Source organism: Miniopterus natalensis, chromosome 2 (genome assembly GCF_054644295.1).
Source record: "Miniopterus natalensis isolate mMinNat1 chromosome 2, mMinNat1.hap1, whole genome shotgun sequence".
NCBI classification, from domain to species: Eukaryota; Metazoa; Chordata; class Mammalia; order Chiroptera; family Miniopteridae; genus Miniopterus; species Miniopterus natalensis.
The window spans coordinates 40,240,406-40,253,576 of NC_142082.1; the positions used below are offsets into that span (position 1 = coordinate 40,240,406).

At 43.4% G+C, this 13,171-nt stretch overlaps 1 protein-coding gene across 1 annotated transcript in view; it reads right to left on the bottom strand.

Moving 5' to 3' along the window:
- The window catches only part of GPC6 (glypican 6), a 1,010,768-nt gene extending 998,176 nt beyond the window's left edge, over nucleotides 1-12,592 (bottom strand). Inside the window, exon 1 of the mRNA XM_016224122.2 lies at nucleotides 11,823-12,592. Within this exon, the coding sequence (XP_016079608.1) occupies nucleotides 11,823-11,982 (160 nt within the window). The 5' untranslated portion in view covers nucleotides 11,983-12,592. The remainder of the gene's footprint in view (nucleotides 1-11,822) is intronic.
- Nucleotides 12,593-13,171: the final 579 nt, after the last annotated feature.

Genomic DNA, 13,171 nt, shown 5'->3' on the forward strand with positions numbered 1-13,171 from the left:
TTATAAAGGTTAAAATTCATTTTAAAATGTATTATAGGTTTTTTTTCAGTTATAGGAAATGGTTATTCCAGTTATAAAATGCAACCTTGGTTACAACACAGAATTCCGATTACTCTACCCTATACTTCTACATATAGTGAACCTTTTTGTTAAACTGAAAACCTTTGTATAATTTACTAAGGATGTTCTGGATAAGAACAAATTGCCACTCCTAAATCATAGCAACTGGATTATGTTTATGCATGTAACTCCTTACAATATTAAATTATTTATCTTTACATCAATAACCTAGGCTGAGAAATTGATTCAAAGTTAACTTCTTAAATTAAGAAAACTATAAAATGAAAAGGTATAATTTCATGTTTTTTGCTGTGAATAACTAACTTAAACACCTAGCTTGTTGTGTTAACTGGAATTTAAGTGGTTTACCCTATACATATTTTCTTGACTAAAATTGTTGAGTTTATACAATTTCATGTCTATTGTACAAAACACATCACGAAGAGCTATGATTTTAAGAACTCTCCATGTTACTTTTTTTTAAAGAGGGGAAGGTGGCAATTGAAAAGCAATTACATATAATAATTTTGTTGTTGATGACATAAGATTTGCCATTTGCAACCTATTTTATATTCAATTGAAACTGACCTTTTATGGGAGCCATGTGGTAATATAAGTAAAATGAATATATTCTTTATTGCAGTCATATAAAAAGATTGGCCTAAGCTTTTAACATAGTACTTGACCTCCTGGTGTCTGAATACCCCCAACTCTGTGAAAGAATATTGAATAAGATACCACTTAACCAAATGAGTAGTAAAAGCACAATAAAAGTTTTTCACACATTAGCACTTGATAATGTAAAAGTAACAGTAAACTAGGTTCCTTTGGTATGACACAAACATACAACTGGAAAAGAAACTGTAATAGATCAAGTAGGATTGTTCAGGAATCCTGCATTTCCAGATTATGAATACTTCATTCAGAATTACAAATTCTTATTTTCAAACTAGAGCCCTCATATGTCAAAGATCATTTAAACTCCTCGAAAACAGTTGTTAAACCTTTTGCTGTGAAAAAAGAAATTAGCTATTTTAAATTTTACCGTTTTTTAAGTTTTAAAAGCTCCCAATTGTTGGGATTTAAAATAAATAGTAAAAATAAACAGCTAAAGAACTATATATATATATATATATATATATATATATATATATATTTTACTTTTTCAGTGAAAAATTAAGGCCTCCCATTTAAAAATATCCACAATATGTAAAATCATGGTGGCTTATTTCAAGTTCCTTTAACAATTGCTATTGACTCTGAGCTATTCTGACCCATTAAGAAAATAACAATTGAAAATTATTCATCCTTTTTGGAAGAGTTCAAAGTGCTTTCTTTGCAAAAAAAAAAATAGTTGTGTCAACCTCACAGCCAACTTTAAGAGGAAATACCTCTCGATCCCTGAAATTCAGCTGAGGAGTACTGGCCCCTGCTAATCTCAGCTATCCTGGGGGCACAAAGAGAGAAAGCCAACTTTTCAAGAAATCCAAGAACTCAAATAAGGTGCAAATAGACTAGTAAATAAAGCCTACATATCATAGTTGTGCATGTCCAGAATGCATTATGCTACATCTTTAATTAAATGAGTATAAAATGATGAATGACCAGCTGTAAACGTAGTCACATTGCAGAAGAGTCTAAAGATCAGGGGAAAAATGACTACGTCTGAACTTGGGCAAACGTAGGAAAAACAGCTCAGGGGGTGGGGGGTTTGGATGGAATTACTCTTAGCCAGAAATCTTCTAAAGAAGACAAAAAATAATAAGTCCTATGTAACCATAGAAAGCCTGCCATATTAGCAAAGAATAATAGCGATCTTACAGTGAAAGAAACATAAAATGATTTCCAGTTTCCCTTTAAAATAATGTTGAGGTTCTCTCTTACTCCTGCAGATGTGCCCTTGGCACCTGGCTTAGGCCCCTTTTGTTCCAAGCATAGGTAGTTATGGATTGAACTGAGCCAATCAATCTTTCTCTTCGCCCCGGTAGTGGCCAATGTAAGCATTTGAAAGAAGGCTGAGGAGATAGGAGTTTAATTTTGAGTAACAACACTTTCTGGGTGGAGATTGATTCTCACCCAAGATCAAGGTGAAAAAATAACGTAAGATCATTGCCCACATTTGACTGTCTACTGACAAAGACCTATGCTATAGTTAAAACTACATTGAATGCACCCAGAGTGTGGCCCCTAAAGACTCAAAGGATGGTGTCTGGACAGACAGCATCAGCATCACCTAGGAGCTTGTCAGAATGGAAATTATAGGCCCTACTCCAGGACTACTGAATCAGAAACTCTGGGAGTGGGGCCCAGGCATTTGTGTTTAACAAGCCCTCCAGTGATTCTGATGTATGATGAAGTCTATGAAGCTTGGCTTTAGATCACTAGTTCTCTTCCCTGGGTGCACATCGGAATTACTTAGGAAAATATATATATGGAAGATGAGAAGGGAGGGGGAGAGGGGTGGGGGGGTACAGAAAGGAGTGTCCAGTCCCAGACCAATTAAAGAATATCTGAAGATGGAGTCCAAGTATAGGTTTTTTTTTTGTTTGTTTGTTTTTTACATCTCGCATGATTCCAGGATAGCCCTGGCTCTTTCCAACTCGAAAGAACCAATTGTGAAATTTTCAGGAATTTTGTGAGCTGGTTGTTAAATTGTTACTAGCTTAAAATCAGTCATGGTGGGAAAATTTATACCACAGAAATTGGCAAAGGCTACAAATCAGGTCTCCCCACACCCTGCCTCTTGACAGCCAAAGGTTAAACATTTATAAGTTCACCACTGGCCAGAGTGGAGAAACACTGGACAAAAGCAAGAATGCCAAATAACCTAATTAATTCAGACAGTGTGAGTGGTTCCTCTCAATTGTTCCATTACCCCTCAATTCTTTGGGATTCTTACGAAGATTAAGAATATTAACTAGGCAATTCAGTGGCCATACACTTGAAGAAGGGGGACAGCAGCCTCTGGGGGAGGATGTAACTATAACTGGTCCAGGTCAACGGCCATGGTCCATTTCCTTGCACAGGAAGCAACTCTGGAATGAGAAAGGTGAGTCAGTATTCTGGGGCACTTCTGAGGGGCGTCGGCCTCATCAGTGGAGACACACACATCTCTTTCTGTGCCTCTGGCCCTTATAATGAGGCTTTGGTTCTTGGAACTCCCGCAGGCACCTTGATCCCCTGAGGGAGCTGACCTGGTAGGAGGCGGGTCTCAGGGATGAAAGGCGGAGAGAATCTGGGACCCTGATGGTGCGGCTAACTTCCCACTTGCTCACTCTTAGAACTGCTCCGCGCTGGGGCTTCCCATGTGAAATAATGGCTTTCCCGGGATACGTAAGCCAGTTGATTCAGGATTTTCTGTAACCTGCTGCCAAAAGTGTCTTAAGTGACACAAATTATTTCAGGCAAGAGTTTACTGTCTTGTCTTCTTTAAACTTTTCTATTGAAACTTCTAAGTAGCAAAGTAAAGTGTTAGTTTATTTTTTTCCTTTTCAGTGTTGCCTCTTCCTTCTCTGATGAACTCATTCACCCTCTCCTCTCTCCTCTCATCTTCCTGCGAGCCCTCAGTCAGCATCTCATGCTTTAGTGTCTAAAACAGCCCTGCTTTCCTCTTTCTCTCCCCCAAGCCTTTCATGATCTGCCTTCTTTTTGCCCTGTTTGTAGTGCTTGACCAATCCAAAACAAAACTTTCATCATGTCACTTCGCTGCCAAGAACCTAGGATGATGACCTACTTCCTTCCATATAAAAGGCAGGATTTTCAAGGCCCATCAAAAATCCACTCTATCTATTCAATACCATTTCTCACCAGTTCTTAATAGACATCTTTCTGTACTGCACCCCTATCCTCCACACACACTACTTTGCTCACACATGTAACCCACCACAAATGTCTTCTTCTTTGATGTACCTTTGTCAAATGTTACCTATACTTCAAGGTTCCTGTCGTGGTTCGTTTTCTGTGTCAATTGGATTGCCCTAAGGGAATGCTTAGATAGCTAGTAAAATATTATTTCTCAGTGTGTTGTGTGAGGGTGTTTCTGGAAGAGATTAGCATTTGATTCAGTATAAGTTAGGGACCAATATGGGTCGGCACCACCCAACCCATGGGGGGCTCAAATAGAACAAAACAGTTGGAAGAAGGGGGTAATTTTTTCTGATCTGCTCTCTACAGAGCAACCAGCGTCCAAACCAGCGTCCAATCCTGACTAAAACAGTTCCTCACCAGCTTCTTACTGCTCTGAGCTGAAGGCCAAAGTCATTGTAGTGAGTTCTAGGGTCTTCAGGGCTGATCGAGGAAACAGATAGGATCAGGAGATGACAGCAGGACCCAAAGAGCTTTATTTGGGTGTAACTTTGACTGGCTGCCCTTGAGGGGATGTCCGTCACAGCATGAGCCATTCCGGAGATAACAGAGGGGCCGTTACCAGGAAGGGGAAGAGGTTAAGGGAACCCCAGGTAGAAGGGAGAGGGAAACTATGAATCTGGGCCCTGTTGCTCAGCCTAGGGTGTGGAGGGCAGCAGTGGCTTGGAGTCTAATGCTGGCCCCAGGTTTGTCTTATAGATGGCTAGCAGATGTTGGGTGCAGTTTTGTGGAGTATACAAAACAGGGAGGCTCTAAATGATTAAAAATATGCTTCTTTGGGCTGTGTTTAAAACAACTAGATGTGTAAAAATATTATTCTAGCATCCATAGGGTAGAGAGCTAAGGGTCCATGCCTATGGTGAAAAGGTAAACATAGGGTCAATATGCATGGGTCATATTTGGATCATGTACACAAGTCATTAACCTGGTCCTCAGGCTCTGCTTCTCTCACCCCTTTCCCCATTCACTAGCTGTTTCTCCCAGGTTCTGGAATTTCTCTCATGTTTTCAGGGTCTCCTTATCATATAGACAATGTATGCACCCTCCACTCTCCCCTTCCCTTACAGACTTCACATTGCTCTTCCTCAGTGAAGCATTTCCATAACCCTGTGATGAGATCAGATGTTCCTATTAAATATTTTTGCAGGGCCAGGTAGCCCAGTGCTGTGCACTTATCTCAGCCATTCATTGTAAATGGTACCCTTATTTTCTGCTTCCCTTCTCGTATTAAAGTTCCCTGGGGTCCTATATTCAGCACCTGGCATAGTGACTTACACATAGTAGGTAAACAAGAAATATTTATTGGATGAACGCAAAAAAAAAAAAAAATGCCTAAAGGAAATGGAGAATAGGTTATAAAAATAATCAGGAACCTTGTGTAATATGTGTAATAATGTGTAAATGTGGAATCAAATTTCTATTTTTCTTTATTACTAACTGATGCATTAGTCTAAAAATATTTTTTATCCAGGTTTATTAAAAACTCTTAAATATTTCTATCCAGGTTTATTAGAAATTTTAAACTTTTACCTAAGACTTACCACTATGAAACCCTTTATTTATAAATATGCCATCCCAGGGAGTCAATTACACTTTCAAATAGTATCATGTAAATCACTGAAAAATGAATACTACTGGAGAAATCTATGACACTATTTAAAGTCAAATTGTGTGCCAGCTAAAGAATTTAACAGAGAAGAATTTGGTCTATAAAGGGCTATAAGCACCAAGTTTAAATAATTATTAAGTATTCTGTTTATATTGGCAAGACAACTCTAAGTCACCTTACTGGCCTTGCTAAAGGTCTTTTGAAAGATGAGAATTAAGGGGGGGGAGTCTTATAATGTTACTTTTGTGAGCCTGAATATAAGCTGAGATTAAGCTATTAAAATTACTTTATCAACAATTCTTTTACTACAATGTCTAACCTAAACTCATATTTCTATACAAATCTAGTGACAGAATAGTAGGTCATTTTGGTTTAAAAGGGCTTAATCATTTTGAATTTTTTGTGTTCATAAAACTCACCCATAATTATAAAAGACCACTAGTCACGCCCTTACATAAATTAGGATGCAATGTGTATACTATAATATTATAAAGAACAGAATGCCGTATATTTTTAATCACTTTTGATAGTGACCTGCATTTCTATACACAAGCTATTAAAATGTGGTGCAATTTAAAGATGTGAGTTTTATGTTAAAAAAAAGTATGTTAGTCAACTCAAATGAACTCGTTCTCAGTGACGACATATTATCCTCTAATTAAATCAGCTAAGATAACTCTGTTCCCAAGGATCATTCTAAAATTAATTCCCAAATCAAGAGTTTAACAAGTGGTACTCCTAATAGTCCAAGTTTTAGATTGCTTTGATACCTGGAATTAATGTGATTCTTTTAGAAATCTAGTGACTTGAAAAATCATTAAAAAAATTTTTGAAGTTCCGTTAACCTATTTATACCTCACACTGTTCTTTGGAATGATTTTAAAGATATCAGCTAACTAAATGGAGGGCAAAGAAATCAGAAGTTAGTGCAGCAGGCAGATAAATGGAAATTAAATAATTTATCCCCAACTAGGATATTTAACATGTCTGTAAAAGTTACCAAACACTGTTTTTCCATTTATGTTAAGGTGATATCTGCATGCAAACTGAAAAGGAATATTTGCACTAATGGCAAACGCATTAAGTTGGTTGGCTGGGGGAGCGGAGGCGGGGAGGGCAGGTTCCCCAGGAAGCCCACCAAAGAAAAGGTCTCTTGAACAAAGGCCAGGTAAAGTGAAGCATCACGTATGCTCAAATTTGAAACCAATAAGGGACTAAAAAAGTTCCTAGCCAAGCCCTGGCTAGCGTGGCTCAGTGGTAGAGCACTGGCCCACACACCAAAGGGTCCCAGGTTCGGTTTCCAGTCAAGGCCACGTACCTTGGTTGCAGGTTCTTTTCCTGGCCCCAGGTCAGGTCACATAAGGGAGGCAATCAGTTGATGTCTCTCTGACACTGATTGACATTGACGTTTTTCTCTCTCTCTCTCTCCCTCCTTTCCTTCCACTCTCTAAAAAACAATGGAAAAAACATCCTCGGGTGAGATTAACAAAAACAAAACAAAACAAAACAAGTTTCTAATCAACTGGCAGAATATAAGAGATGTTCTGTTATCTTTTAACTTTAGACTTTGAGACAGATTTTTAGGTGTTTTTTTTTGTGTTTTCTATTTTTTTTAATATAGCTTTATTGATTTCAGAGAGAGGAAGGGAAAGGGAAAGAGAGAGAGAGATAGAAACATCAGTGATGAGAGTCCTTGATCAGCTGCATCCTGCATGCCCTCTACTGGGGATCAACCTGGACCAGGCACGTGCCCTGACAGGAAATAGACTCGCAATTCCTGGATCATAGGTCGATGCTCAACCGCTGAACCACACTGGCCACGCTTTTTAGGTTTTTTTAGATAAACTGCTATTAAAGAAATGAGGGAAATGTTTTCTTTTTGAAATTTTTTCAATTACAGTTTACATTCAATATTATTTTGTTTTAGTTTCTGGTGTACAATAGGCAATCATGCTTTACGAAGTGTTCTCCCCAGTATTTCCAGTACCCACCTGGCACCGAACACAATTATTACCATGTCATTGACTATATTCCCTATGCTGTACTTTATATCCTCATGACTATTTTGTAACTGCCACTTTGTACTTCTCAATCCCCTCACCTTTTCCACCCAGTCCCCCAACTTCCCTCCCCTCTGGCAACCATCAGTCTGTCCTCTGTGTCTGCGAGTCTATTTCTGTTTAATACTTTCTTAATATTCAGCGGCTATCCAACTCCCAAAATACCTGAGACAGAAAAAGGGGCAAAGTGAATACAGAGAAATAATACTGAGTTAGTTATACTTTTCTTTTTTTCTTAATCTGTGGAGAAGCACTTTCCTCCTCCATCTACCCACATGATAGCCTCCTATAGTAAGGTTTGTGAAACTAACCCAATATTCCAATAGGCCTGATATATTGAAAAAAACAACAACACACAAGTTCTTTAGTCTCCACCTTTTATATAACCACATCTATACAACTAAAATGACAGGGAAAATGCAAAAATTCATGCACAATTTAGTGGTGCTAGTGTGGCCAATTCCTGAAAACACAAAATCCAAAGTCAAGGTGATTTTGAAAATTACAGATTTTGCAAGTAAACAGAAAATATTCAGCATAAACTGTAAGGGAATACATATGGTGATTGATAATACCAAGCTGTATACAATACTGGATTAGGAAAGAACTGATTTTACAGTGCATTCATTAGACAGATACAGAATGGCAGTGGCTATGGTTAAATCTATGGAATCGAGTGCCTGGATTTGAATTCTAGCTTCCTCACTTTCTCATGGGGTCATCCTTGGACAACTTAATTATTTAAGTCTCTCTATTGCTCAGTCTTTTCATCTAGAAAATGGAGATAATGATAGTACCTACTAAGTTATTAGAAGGAGTTAATAAGGCAGTGTTCAATGTTTTAAAAGTAGGTAATATTTTCAAATAGCTGCTGAGTACATAGTAATTTCTATATAAAAGGTTGTTAAATAAAGTTGCCTTTGATAATTAATGAAAAAAGTGAGTGTGTGGGCTAGTAAGTCACCATTAGTCAGCTACAAAGTATTACAATAAATGACTCCAAGAACACTCAAAGCATAAAATAGTGGCACAGGAAAGCTCAAACATTTCCTGAATTTCCCAGACTTTTAAGTGGATGCTCTTTTCAGCTGTGGAGTTCCTTTAGAAGTTCAGAGCTATCAAGATGAGTCAGGTTGGAATATAAGATAATATTACTGATGCTCAAAGAAAGGCTGGGATGTTTCATACTGACCTTTGATCAGAATAATAGTCCCCACAAATAACTTGATGATCCGCTGCTCAGTATCTTCCCAGAAGACAGAACAAGAGAAAATAAGCACACATACTGTGAAGGCTTTTGGCTAGATATCTGGAAACATTTTGATATCACAAGAATTACTAAGTATTAGAATGGATTGCTGAGAGGGGCTCAAGAGTCTGCCCCTTTGGAGGTCTTTCAAACAAGGACAGATAGTCTATCTGATCTGCCTGGGATGCTTTAAAATCAAGGCTGAGTGAAGATTAATGGTACAAACTGCCCCCTGACAGCCTCCTCCCTCCAAGTACTCTCTGAGAGTGTAACTTTATATATATTACCCATCACAGTCCCTCATCTGTTGAGTTTGAAGAACTCCCTTTTATCCTAGAATAGAAAAGGGCAGCACTTTTTCACAATTGTGAGTCCTGAGTAAAACTTTAATAATGTTGTGATGAAATGCAATGTCCTTATTACTTTTCAGTTATTTTACCTGGCAAGCTACCTGCAAATAGCTTTCAATTAGAAACAGATCTCATGAATCCAAATTCTGAATAGCAGGTCCTTTAAATTCACGTTCCCTAGCAAACAAATGGCATATGCCATTTCTCAAGCAAACCATTAGAAGTCCAAACAAGGCATAGAATGAAAAGGAGTTTGAAGAAAGGATAACCATCATGTACTAGATAATTAAATGTAAATTGTTTCAGCAACTAGGGAGGAGAGGAAGAGTGTGTTCATTTAATCAAGGGACATAGTTCCTAAGTGATAAGTTCAACAGCAATAAGTAGCAGTGAGTAAAGTTTATTTTGAAAAAAAAAAAAAAAAAGTATATCCTTAGTATGCAAGTATCTTACAATTCACTTATTCCACTGTGACCTGTACCTGGATCATTTCAAGTCAATAGTACCCTTAGTCCTAGAAAGTGACACTCATTTTAGAAAGTCAGAGCTATTAGCAAGCACCGTAATTGCCAAAGGGTGGAGTAAAGAAACCACACACCTGTAGTTAAAAATATACTGAAGGATTTATTTAACCTCTGCAAGTGTTCTCAAGAAAGTAAATAACTACGGCAAGAAATGATTGTCACTGGAAAGCTTCACCTTGATATGAAGGAGCTTTCGCATCATGCTAAGCGTGAACCGCAGCCTCCAGAAAACCCCTTGATCCACTAAAGAATGCTGAAGCGATTTAAACAGACTTCACAGTTTTCCTCTTGGCGGTTATCTTATCTGAAATCATGTTGGGGAAATAGGTGTGTTTAAAAGACACAGTTTGAAAAAGCCCAGATTAGAGGAGAAAAAGTTCTTAAAAGAAGTCATCCGTACTACACACCTTTTAAAAGTTGAATTCCCTGAGATTTGGGGATTGGGGGGGCAAGGGGGGGGAGCAAAGCTGATCCTTATCAATTAATTAAAAAGAATGAAATAACAGTAGACAAAAGGGAAAAGAGAGTTGAGAAACTTAAGGAGCGGTAGGGGCAGCCGGTCTCCATTCACTGATTCACAAATTAAGGAGTCCTGGAAAAGGGAGAAGTGCCCGGGCTAGAAAAGTCGTCTTATAATTCACCACCACGGCCCGCCGGGGACTCGCCAGGGGCTGGCGGCGCCGGGTCGGAGCTGGGGCAGGCTCTCCGTGTGATACTCTCCGTCAGCGAGACGGGGGGGCTCTTTTTCAACCCCCAAATCCATGCAAGTGTGTTATTTCAGCGTTAAGTAAAAACTCCCCCTTGTAGAGTTGGTGGATCAACCACAGTAAGATAGCAATTCCACTATGTATCGAAACTGTTGCTTTTTAAGATATCGGTAAAAGGCGCTTCATCCATCGACCGGTGCTTTGGCAAAACACAGGCAGGCTGGTGGAAATTCGGCCTTTTGACTAGACCCTCCGAGGTCACTCGGGACTTCAGCCGCGGGTCCGCGCAGCCCGCGCCCCCGCCGCAGCTCCGGCCCCGCTCAGCCCCCGGTGCGGTCCGCTCGCGGCCCCGGATTCTCTCTCCCCGACACGTTTCATTCACGGAGCCCCCGAGGAGCCGGGACTCGGTTGGAGGTAAGAGCCGGAAAGCAGGCACCGGGCTGCCGCGCAAGTTCTTGGAGACCAAGTGCTACCCGCGCAGTGGCGCCGAGAGCGCGGGCGGGGGCTCTCGAGCTCTCGATGGAGCAAGGCTAGCGGCGCGGCACGCAGGGGACACTGGGTCCGGGGACCCTGCGACGCACCCACTGCTGAGCCACCCGCCGAAGTTGGCTCAGCTTCCAAGAGCCGGCGTACGAGGCCGCGCGCAGGACCCAGAGCGGCGCCGGGCGGCTGGGGGTTTCCCTCAGCCTCAAGTGACCAACGGCAGCCGGGCAAGCCCTGAGGCACCGAGTCTGGAAATCACGCCCCAAATCAGAAACAGAGCCGGTGAACTCCCCAAACCCGCCCGGAACTGCGGAAGTCGGGAGGCCGAGCGCCCCGGTGGGGGTCCCCGCGGCTTCGCCCGCCCCCAGCCCGAGCTCCGCGCGCTCTGCTCGAGGAACCGCGGCGAGAGGGGCGAGGGGCGCCCTCCGCGTCTCTCCACCGCCCCCGCCGGCGCAAGGGCGGGAGTGGAGAAGGCGCCACTCAGACTGTGGCGCTGGGCAAACTGCGGCCGCAGTTTTTCCAAGTTTGCCCGAGCGAGAGGCGTGGGATGGGCACCCCGCTCGGCGCTCTGCCCTCGCGCCGCGGCCACCCCCGAGGGCCCCGGGCTCCCCGGCCCGCCCGGCGGGAGCCACCGAGCAAGGGGGCGCAAGGGCGCGAGAGCGGAGGGAGAGAGGGAGGGAAGGAGGGCGCTCCCGCGTGTGCACACAATGAGGCGGCGGAGACGCACACCTCACCCCGCGGGAGCGGTCGAGGGAGCATCCGCCGCCCGGCGGGGAGGCGCGGCGCCCGGGGAGCCCTGACGGAAAGTGAACAGCAACAACTCAGCAACAGGGGGAAGGAGGAGGGCACCGGGCGGCCCGGGGGACGTGTGGCCGCCGAGGGCTGCAGCCCGCCTGGGCCGCGCGCCCGCGCTTACCTGCGATCTCCTGGTAGGGGATGTCCGCCAGGCTGAATCCCTTGGCACCGTACGCCTGGCGGACCTCGCCGCAGCTCCGCGCCTTCACATCCGCCCCGGCCGGGAGGGACAGCAGCAGCCCGGAGAGGGGAAGAATCACAGCCCCGATCCAAGAAGGCATGGTGCAACATGCAAATCCAGCTCGGTCAACCCCACGGCCCGGGCGCTCTTCACCTTGCCCCTCTAGACGAAAGCCCGCCAGAGCCGGCGGCGCGCTCCTCGCCGCTGCCCAGCGTCACCCCCTTCCGCCAGCCGAGGGGACGAGCAGCGCAGCCCTCTGGACCGCGCTCAGCAAACTTTTATAAGCCAGATGGAGGATGGCAAGCCAAGCCCGGCTGGCTGGGAAAGCAGCCGCCTTGCTCCTCTAGCCCCCCAGATCGAAAACGGTGCGATCGCAACGAGAGAGAGAAGGAAATGTTTCAGAAACCACCATGAGGGTTGGGAGCCGCGATCCGAGTCCCGAGCCCCAGAATCCTAGAGCGCGGCGAGCTCGGCGCGCCGGGGTGCGCGGCGGCGGAGGGGACGCGCGCCGGCTCTCCGGGGAGGGAGGCGCACGGGCGGGCGAGCGCGCGCGGGGTCGGGGCGAGCGCGGGGCTCCCGAGCCGGGGCTGCGTGGAGGTATGTGTTGGGGAGTACGGGGTCCAGAGGAAACCTCAGCTTCACACGCGCTGAGGGAGCCTGCGAGAGTCCTCCAGAAATAGGGGGAGAGAAATCCTGGAGGCGAGAGGGAAGGAGAAAGGAGGGGAGAGAGGGAAACGTGCTACTTAGTCCACAGCCGAAATTCAGAGGCGGAGTCGGAGGGAAAACCTGGACTGGATCTGGCTCTACTTGGTACGAGAAGAAAAGGGGGCGGGGGGAACGAGCCTGTTTTCTCCTTCCCATCGCATCCTTCATACTGATCCGAAATGCTACCTTTCATGGCATGAGTAATCAATTTAGAAAAAACAGTATTTGAAGTCACTAGCTCATGTTATTAAACTATATTTTCGTGGACGTAAAGGACAGTGCAATTTCATTTGTTGCTCTGACTACGTTCATGACCCACTGAAACACAAAGCCTGTGCTGAGATAAACATATAGGGAAACCCCTCAGTGGCGGGCGCATTCACCACTCTATTTCACTGTCTAATTTTTGTTTGTCTTTATTTTCTAAGGTCAGATAATTTGTGCACATACCAAGTACCAGTAGTTTTTAATTTTTTAATTTTTGTTTCTGGACTCAAAACTTTCCCCCATTTTAATGTCAAATATTTCAAATCTTGGATCAGAAATCATGATGCTTAGGTTTCCAGTGTGTGGAGGAGCTGGAA